A 10,196-nucleotide genomic window follows, 5' to 3' on the forward strand; every position below is an offset into this window, starting at 1 on the left:
AATGTGTGCCATCCAACTAGATCCCATTCCTCTGCATCCATTCTCACTCTGATAATTACCCTTATAAACCTAGTATATATTTATATAAACATAGAACAGTAAAACACATTAAAAATCCTTCAGCCCAGTGTTGTACTGACGTTTTAACCTACAAAGATCAATCTAAGCCTTCCCTACTTCATAAATGTTTCTTAAATGTCCCTAGTGTATCTGCCTCTACTACCACCCCTGGCTGCACATTCCATGCACCAAACACTGTGTTAAAAAAAAACCTTACCTTTGACAGCCCCCTATACTTTCCTCAAATCACCTCAAAATTATGCTACCACATATTAACCATTTCTACCCCAGGAAAGTCTCTTGCTGTCCACTCGATCTATGCCTCTTATCTTGTCTACCTCTGACCATCCTTCATTCTGAAGAGAAAAGCCTTAGCTTGCTCAACCTATCCTCATAAGACACGCTTCCTAATCCATGCAGCATCCAGGTAAACCTCCTCTGCACATTCTCCAAAGCTTCCATATCCTTTCTATGAGGCAAACATAACTGAAGACAATATTCCAACTGTTGTCTCAGCAGGGTTTTACAGAGCTGCAATATTAGCTCGAGCTCCTGAACTCAATCCCCTGACTAAAGTAGGCCAACGCAAAATTATGCCACCTCCTATAAGCAATATCCACACAGCAGAAAAAGTCTCTTTGGCATCTACTCTGTCTATGCCTCTTATTTTATACAACTATCAAGTCACCTCTCATCCTACTTCACTCCAAAGAGGAAAAAAAGATGTAATTACAAAACTACAGGGCACACAGTTCTTTGAGGATATTTAAAATTTCCTTAGCCACAGGTGAGATGCTGATGTTATAGACAATAGACAATAGGTGCAGAAGTAGACCATTCGGCCCTTCCAGCCTGCACCGCTCGAATGTTGTTCACCTTGTTTAAGAAAAGGCTCTAAAAATAAGCCAGAAAAATATAGTCCAGTGAGCCTGACACCAGTTATTGAAAGATATTCTAAAGAATCAGAGACAGGAGTATTTGGATAGACCAGGACTGATTAGAGATAGTCACATGGCTTTGTGCGTAGTAAGTTGTGTTTAAACAATCTTCTAGGAAGTTACCAGGTAAGTTGATGAAGGCAAGGCAGTGGATGTCATCTACATGGCCTTTAGCAAGGCCTTTGATAAGGTCCTACTAGGGAGGGTGGTCAGGAAGGTTCAATCACTTGGCATTCAGGACGAAGTGGTAAATTGGATTTGACGTTTGCTTCATGGGAAAACCAGAGTGGTAATAGATAGTAGTCTCTCTAATTGAAGGCCTGTAACTAGTGGTGTGCTGCAGGGATTAGTGCTGGGTCCATTGCAGGTTGTGATTTATATTAATGATCTCATTGATAATGTAGTTAACTGGATCAGCAAATTTGCAAATGACACCATGATTGACAGCGAGAAAGGCTATCAAAGCTTGCTGTGAGATCTGGACCAGATGGAAAAATGGGCTGAAAAATGACAGGTTGAATTTAATGCAGACAATTGTGAAGAGTTACATTTGGGATGCTATGTTGAAATTATATAAGACATTGGTGAGACCTAATTAGGAGTATTGTGTGTAGCTTTGGTCACCTACCTATACAAAAGATGCAAACAGATTGAAAGAATACAAAGAAAATTTACAAGGATGTTGCCGGGACTTGAGGACTTCAGTTACAGGGAAAGGCTGAATAGGTTAGGATTTTAGTCCCTAGAACATAGAAGAATGTGGGGAGATTTAAGAGAAGTATACAAAATTCTGAGAAGTAAATGAAACCAGTCTTTTTCAACTGAGGTTAAGTGAGACTGCATCTAGAAATGATGGGCTAAGAGTGAAAGAGTTTAAGGTAGTGGTCGCCAACCAGTCGATCGCAATCGACCGGTTGATCTTTGAGACTTTCCCAGTAGATACCAAAAAAAAAGAAAAATGCGCACCTGGCAGAAAAGACCGAAAGCAAAACCCCACAACCCGGAAACAACCTCTCCCCACAAACAGCTCTCCGCAGCGGGAGCACTGCTACATCACCATTATCCTAATCAGCATCAACCGATCTTTATAATGCTCACATTACAACACTTCTCCCCCGTTAAAATCCAACATTCCCCAAATGTAAAAGAACTGGGAAACAAAAAACAGTGGTGTCATTATTTTGCGTACCTCTGAAACTTATACTAGTGTCTCAGTAACAGTTTACCAATACAAAACACCTGAAAAACGTGGCAGATTCAACATTCAGTCTAACAAAGGAAACTGTCCATTCAAATATTCAGTCTGTCAGGTTTGTGCTGTGCTGCAACAGATGAAAATTATTAAATCTAAGTACAGGAGCAGTCTTACTGACAGACACCTCACAGAATGTCTCAGACTGGCTGTCTGTAATTATGAGACAAATTTCAGGGAACTAGCAGAAAGTATTCAGCCCCAGTCATCACACTGAGTGCAACAGTCAATTTTTATTAATTTATTTTTCTTGTTGAAATAAAATTAAATAATGAAATGTAGAACTAAAGGTGTTGTAATGTGAGCATTATAAAAATAAGTAGTACCAATTAAGATAATGGTAAGATAGCAACACTCCCACTACGGAAAGCCGACTGCAAAGAGAGACTGCTTCCGGGGCTGCGGGGCTCCACTTCCGGTCCCTTCTGCCTGGGGCGCATGTGTGTGTCTAAACGATTTAGTAGGTCTATCTTGCCTTTCACTAAGGCCGAGGTAGGGGATTTTGGGCTTAAAAAGGTTGGCGACCACTACTTTAAGGGGAACTTCTTCGCTCAAAGGATGGCAAGAGAGTGGAATGAGTTCCTAGCACAAGTGGTGGATGCGGAGTCAATTTCAACATTTAAGAGAAACTTGATTAGGCACACGGATGGAAAGGGTATGGACCGGGTGCAGGTTGATGGGACTAGGCAGATTAATGGTTTGGCATGGATTAGATGGGCCGAAGGGCCCAATTCTGTGCTGTAGTGTGCTATGACTCTATGAGTGGGCAAGCGAATAATTAAGGGAACATGCAAATTTGTCCTTTCTGGAAAGAAGAATGAAAGAACAAAATTATTTAATTTGACTAAGGTTAAAACGACCGCAATAAAGAGATCTACGACTCAATAAAACACAAAGGGTAGACACACAGGAATACAAAGTAATCAGGAAGGCTCATCCTGACCTTTATCGCAAGGTTATAGAGTATAAGTATAGAAAAGTAGATTAAGGGGTTGACATATGAAGACAAGGCTGATCGGGTCAGATTTGTACTCATTGAAATATAGCACAATCACAGGTGATTGTATTGAAATAAGATTCTGTGTTTTTAAAACATACTACAGTGTATCACTGGAACTCTCTACATTAGAGGGTTGCAGAGGCTCCATCGGGTGTACTTACAAGTAAATGACCATTTTAAATTATCGTTTTTAATGATCAAGGAAGTGAGTGCAGTGGGAAAATGGCATAGAAAATTAGGCCTATGACAGATCTGCCATAATCATATTGAATAAATAGGATATTACGTTGCAACTTCAATGGTTAAACTTAAAATTATTGTGAGCAGTTCTAGTTGCTACACTTTATAAAGGTTGTGGTCACACTGGACAGAGTGCAGAGATGTACTAGGATATTGCCCACATTGGAGGATTGGTTATGGGGAGAGATTAGACACGGGTTTGTTACCTCTAAGTGTGAACAAGACAATGTTGATCTTCAATCTCGTTCAGGGTTTATAAAAATTACAGAGGCGAAGATAATTAGAATGTTTTGCTAGGGTAAGGTAATCAAAGCCAAAGAGAGTGTCTTTTCAAGATGTATGTGAGAAGTTTTATATATATACATACACACACACACACAGTGGTAGATATCTGGAACTCACTGTCAGAGGCGGTGGAATCAGATGCAATCGCAACGTCTAGATAAGCATTTAAATGGGCAAGGCGTAAAAGACAAACCTAATGGAATTGGTGTAGTTTGGGCAAAATGGTCAGCATGGACATGGTGAATGGAAAGACCTGTATCTATGATGCACAGCTCTTCAGGCAGGGTGAGCTTGAAAAGTAGAATAGCTTGCTCTTAGTCCTAATTTCTTATTTTAATATGGTGGAAGCTGAAAGGATGTTTGGATTTTTTTAATTTATCCAGCTATAGCACAGTAACGGGCCCTTACAATCCAACAAGCCTTTGCTGACCAATTACATCCACATTACCAATTAGCCTACTAACCTGTATATCTTTGTACTATACAAACTCCTTACAGGCAGGGGTAGGAATTAAACCCTTGACACTAGCACTGTGATAGTGTTACACTTTCTACTATGTTACTCTATCATTCATATTATGGAATATCTGGAACAAAGGGCAGCTTCAGAATTAAGCCCATTAGGATAGAGATGAGAAGAATGAAGAAGGAGCTGTGCGAAAAGCCATTAAATATACTTAAGATATTCAATGGGATCAGGCTTATTGGGAGTGAAAGAAAAAGTGGATGTGGAGTCCTACACTGGATCAGACACAATCTTGTTAAATCAGGGTAGGCTTGAGTGGCCACTAAGTTCCTGCAGGTGCAGGCAGTAAGGGAAGGATAGATGAAATGGCAGGGAAAGGAAAGCTTACAGATGCAGCTGTGAATATATCACAGCTCCTACTGCATGTTTAAAAAAGACACAGATGTACATATGGTTCTGACACGTATACTTCAACTTCTGCAACTTGCCAGTGACCTCAATTTCCTCTAATAATCAGATACTTTCGTTTACTCTAGCTGGAAGAGCACTGAGGGTAGATCAGACTTCCACCTTCAATAGAATTAAGAACTTGAATTTCTGTGGTTTCTAATAACTGAACCAAATGATTACAAATTAGGGAAATATGTTATTTGGTTTGCACACAGCAAAGATACAAAACAAGCAACAAATATTGTCAGAACAGTAAATATTGTGTGCTGCGTCTGCGAGGCTGGTTTCGACGGAGCTTCCATTGTGTGCTGCGTCTGCGAGGCTGAGTCAGGCGGCGCCTTGGAAGTCCATAGCGAGGGTATTCCCTTCTGCCGCCAGCGTGGGATGGCGAGTCTGTCGGGACCCTGGGGACTTGTGGAAACTGTGGTGATTTCTTTTGAACTTACAGTCCTTTAACATTTTAAACTATTTTTACTGTGCCCATAGTATGTTTTTTTAATCAATTATGCTATTGTTTGCACTGTTGTAACTATATGTTGTAATTATGTGGTTTATGTGGTTTGGTAATTATGTAGCTTTTGGTCTTGTTTGTCTGGTGGATTTGAAGCTCCTTTCCCGGGGAACGCGTTAGACGGTAGCGTGATATTAATACGCAGCAGCCTCTCCGGCCTCTGGATTGGGGATTGCCAAACGTTATGTGGATTTTCTGGTGTGGTCTGTTTTGTCATATGCTTTTGTGATATCATTCTGGGGGAACGTTGTCTCATTTTTTAACTGCATTGCATTTGTGGTTCCTAAATGACAATAAACTGAATCTGAATATTGATGATGGTGACTAAGCAATAAATATTAGCCCAGCCAACTTTTTTTATATATATAAAATTTTCAAATGAGGAAGTAGTTAATTAAAAGGAATGTTCACAAAGATAACTTCAAGCACACCAGAACATAGAACAGGCCTTTCGGTCCACGATGTTGTGCTGACCTTGTAACCTACTCCAAGATCAATCAAGCCAGTCTCTCCCATGCAACCCTCCAGTTTTCCATCTTCCATGTGCCTAAGCATTTCTTTAATGTCTCTAATGCATAGGATCCTAACCTGGGGTCCATGGACCTCTCAGTTAATGGCAGCGACTTGTGGTTAGTCCCCACAAAGAAATGGTTTGGAATCCCTACTCTAACGTATCTGCTTCTATCAGCACCCTGGCAGGGCATTACAAGCACCCACTACTTTCTGTAAAAAGAAACATACCTCTGACACCACCCTATATTTCCCTCCAATCACCTTAAAATGATGGTCCATGGTACTGGAAGTGATTGCACAGAGCTCTAAAAGAATCATTCTGCATTGGGAGTTCAAATTACAGCCGTAGAGACCACAAATGAAACAGTGATTGCAGTTTTGGTTGCCATACCATCAGAAAGAGAGGACTAAGGTATATGAGATTTAGAGATTGACACGGGTTTTGCTTGGACAGGAGGGCCTGCTTTGTAAGGAGACACTGGATCAGCTAGGTCTGTTTTCTCTGGAGCATAAGAGAATGAGGAAGACCTTAAGAAGTTTATAAAATCACAAAGGGCAGAGATAATGTCATTCTTTTCTCTCCCCACATGGTACGGAAGTCAAAAACTAAAGGGCATAGGTTTACGGTGTGAGGGGAAACCTAGAGGTCTCCTTTATCCACATGGAGTTCGGTAGATTTATGGAATCAACTGCTATAAGAAGTGGTAGAGGCTGGTACATTTTCAACCAGGTTAATGGGTAGGAAAGGTGCAGAGCACAGGTTCCAAACCCTTAACATTAACCGAGGGATCCATGGGAACCTCTGGTGTAGAGGCATATGGGCCAAAAGCAGGCAACTGGGTCTGCCCAGGGAGGCACTTTCATCAGCAGTAATGAAAAGGGCTGAAGGGCCTGTTTCTGTGCTATAGAACTTTATACCACTGCTTCAAATAAGTGTTACTTAACTGATAAACTGAGGAGTTCATTGGGTTACTAGAACTCTTGAAAGGTTGTTCTGCGAGCAAATAGATTTTTGTTTTTTTTTGTATTTGGACAATTCTCATCTCCCAGAGCCCTGGGGTGGTAGCTTTTGATTGACTGTTGCTAGTGTCATACTCCACCGTGGATATGAGAGGAGAAGGGTTGGACATGGGGATAGTAACCACATCCAGTAAAAACACAGTCCTACAGAAATGCCAACAGTAGCTCCAAAGACCTTATTGCTAGCAAAGGAAGGATACAACAAGAAGATGGGCTACACATGGGGACAACGTGAAAGACTGGCACAGGACAGAGGACTCCGGTGAGCTGCTATCAGCAGCCTATGCCCCTTGAGAGGTGATAGATTTAATTTATTTTATTCTATTTAGAGATACAGCGTGGAACAGTCCCTTCAAGCCTTACTGCCAGCAAACCCAATTTAACCCTAGCCTGATCATGGGAGAACTTACATTAACCAATTAACCTACTAACTGTTACATCTTTGGACTGTGGGAGAAAACCAGAGCACTCAGAGGAAACCCACTCTTTCCATGGGGAGAACATACAAACTCCAGGATTGAACTCTGAATTCTGACACTCTGAACTGTAATAACATCACGCTAACCACTACACTAGAAGTTGATGCTAGTCTCAAGAAACACACTATTACAGTTTGCATGCAAAGTGCAAGAACTTCTCATTCGCACCTCTGGCAGATGACAGAGAACTACTTAGCAGACGACTAGCAAGCAGAAGAAATGGAACTGCCTCCAAATATTAACCAAGAAGGGAGAGAAAAAAAATTACCTTCGCAAAAAGTTATCAGGGAGGGCGCTGCTGACTAAAAACACATGAATCCCAATAAATATCCTGAGGAGCATTAAACAGATGCCGAACGGAGCGTACAATACCAGGAGGGTCAGGATTAAACCATCCGTAGGTAACCTGAAAATTGAAAAGAAACAGATGGGCAAGGAGTTTTTTCAAACCTTGCAGATAAACCTAGGATGTGGAAATTAGAAATAAGACAGTGGTTTTCCAGCTCGAGCAATTAGAGAAAATCATGTCTGCTGAAGGCACTCCATAACATTTCCTGAAAGACTTTAAGCAACTCAAAGGCAGCACCACATTTGCAATCATACTTTGGGGAATTCAGGATAGTAAGCTGTCTTTTTCCTCAGTCTTGTCTGAGCCATGTCAAAGCTCACTTGGCATCCCTCTCTCAGATGTATGCTGCCCACCACCTATTCAACCATGTGCTTACCCAGAATCACTCTAACTTGTCCTCCTTCCCCTCAACCCCACCTTCCTATTCTGGGATTGCTCCCATTCCTTTCTAATCCTGTTGAAGTGTCTTGGCCTGAAACGTCAACTGTTTATTCATTTCCACAGACGCTGCCTGACCTGCTGAGTTTCTCCAGCATTTTGTTTGTCTTGCTCTGGATTTCCAGCATCTGCAGAATCTCTCATGTTTATGATTTGCTGCTTCACTAAAAAGTCTCTTCGAGAGATGCCTACCCTGAAGTTTAAATCTCCTCTTCGACAGAACGACCCTCTCTCACTGCTCCCACTCTGTGATCTCTGCTGCTGTTCAACTCTTCAACCATGTGCTCACCCAAACTCACTCTAGCTTGTCCTCCTTACCCTCCCACCACCTTCTTATTCTGGAACCATAACCCTTTCCGGTCCCGATGAAGGGTCTCGACCTGAAATGTCAACTGTTTATTCTCCTCCATTGATCCTGTTTGACCTACTGTGTTCTTCCAGCAATCTGTGTGTATTACCATTCCCATCTTCTCTCTTCCTCCAACCACCGCCAATTCCACCCCTCCTTTTACTCCACTCTCACACCACCCAAATCCAGCCCACCAGCTACCCTCTCCCGCCTTCCTCGTCACCCTCCTGGCCCCTCCACCTCCCCCACCCACCATCCCACGTCCTCTTCCCTCCACCCCGCACGGCACCCCTTTCTAAACCTTTAGCAACACACATCACTCCACTCCAATCCCCTCTATATCTACCTCCTGCCTCGATCCACCCCACCCCACCCCACCTCACACACCCTCCAAGCCAGCCCACACTCTCTCTTTCACTTCCCACACTCTCTCTTTCACTTCCCACACTCCCCTCCCACGGGCCCTGGTCCCTCTCCGCATCCACCGCTTCCCCCCCCCCCCACCCCCACGAATCCGGTCGTGCTCACCTCCTAAAGTCGAAGAGCTGCTCCAATCGCGGCGTCTCCATGTCCCAAAACCGCTGTCCGCCACTCCGGCGGCAACCACCGTCACCACCCACAGCCTAGCGCTCTCAACTCCTCAGGGGGGAAACCAGCCCCTACCGCCCCGAAGGCGGAAATCCTGACCCTCTCTCTCCCACTACCACAGGCCGAGCAGCCCAAGCCCGACCACCGCCGCCATGTTATCCCCAGCCGTCTCTCAACAGTGTTGCAAGCACCGTACGCCGCTCCCGCGGCGCCTGCCGGAATATGTAGTTCTGAAGACCCCATTCCCAATTACTTTTAGCGAACATTAACTACAAATCCCAGCAAGCTGCACGGCCAAGGCTCGCTGCACACGCGTACAACCCTTGAGCAACACGACCTCAGTTTCCCCGGTTCCTGGGGAGGTCGTCTGCGTGGTATTCAGTGCGCATGCGTGGTCCTGACTGTCAGAGACTCATGCCGGGTTGGGATCCGTTTTAATAGCGATCGTGAGCAATTTGCTGTTTTTTCAGCTGCATTAAAATCTATAAAATGCAAACATAAATAAATAGTGTGAAAACTAACGGAATAGTGTTCAGAAATCTGATGCAGAGGGAAAGAAGCTTGCGTGTTCAGGCTTCTGTATCTCCTCCCTGAAGGTAGCAGTAAGAAGCGGGGCATGACCCTGATGGCGAGGGTCCTCGGTGATGGATGCCGCCTTCGTGAGGCATCGCCTGTTGAAGATGTTCTGGATATTGGCATGGTGAAGAAGGCCGTGACATGATGGAACTGACTAAGTCTACAATCCTCTGCCGCTTTTCGCAGCCCCTGCAATCCTGTGCATTGGAGGCGTCATAATGACTAACCAGGAACGAAGTTGTGAATTGATAAGAATGTTATAACATAAAATGTTATCATTGATTTTAAAAAATGTCCTGCCGAGACGTGATGCTGTAGAATAAAATCAGAAATCTGTCTAGGAATAAAGTTAACGAATTGCCCACTTTCAAGATTCAAAATGTTAATTTATTTATGCATGTATATTTTTAGATGCAGCATGGATTCTAGCCTAATCATGGGACAACTTACAATGACCAATTAACCCTACCAGCATCATTGGGCCGTGGGAGGAAACCGGAGCACCCGGAGGAAACCAACGCAGTCGCAGGGAGAACATACGAACTTCAACTCTCCTTCACATTCCCATTCGGATATGTCCATACATGGCCTCTTGTACTGCCATGATGAGGCCAAACTTTGGTTGGAGGAACAACATCTCATATACCGTCTGGGTAGTCTCCAGCCCCTTGGTATGAACATC

The 10,196-nt window shown here is 43.4% G+C and overlaps 1 protein-coding gene across 3 annotated transcripts in view; it reads right to left on the bottom strand.

Annotated features, from left to right (window-relative positions):
• Window positions 1-9,131, bottom strand: part of aup1 (AUP1 lipid droplet regulating VLDL assembly factor) — a 58,874-nt gene extending 49,743 nt beyond the window's left edge. For 2 of the 3 annotated variants that reach the window (XM_073042104.1, XM_073042103.1), the window contains exons 1-2: window positions 8,879-9,131; window positions 7,483-7,620 (exon numbers count right to left, since the gene is read on the bottom strand). In XM_073042104.1, coding sequence (XP_072898205.1) covers window positions 7,483-7,620; window positions 8,879-8,919 — 179 coding nt within the window. In that variant the 5' untranslated portion in view covers window positions 8,920-9,131. The remainder of the gene's footprint in view (window positions 1-7,482; window positions 7,621-8,878) is intronic. The other variant, XM_073042105.1, reaches the window with a different exon arrangement.
• Between the last annotated feature and the right edge of the window lie 1,065 nt (window positions 9,132-10,196).

The sequence above is a fragment of the Hemitrygon akajei genome, chromosome 4, assembly GCF_048418815.1.
Source record: "Hemitrygon akajei chromosome 4, sHemAka1.3, whole genome shotgun sequence".
In the NCBI taxonomy this organism is placed as follows: Eukaryota; Metazoa; Chordata; class Chondrichthyes; order Myliobatiformes; family Dasyatidae; genus Hemitrygon; species Hemitrygon akajei.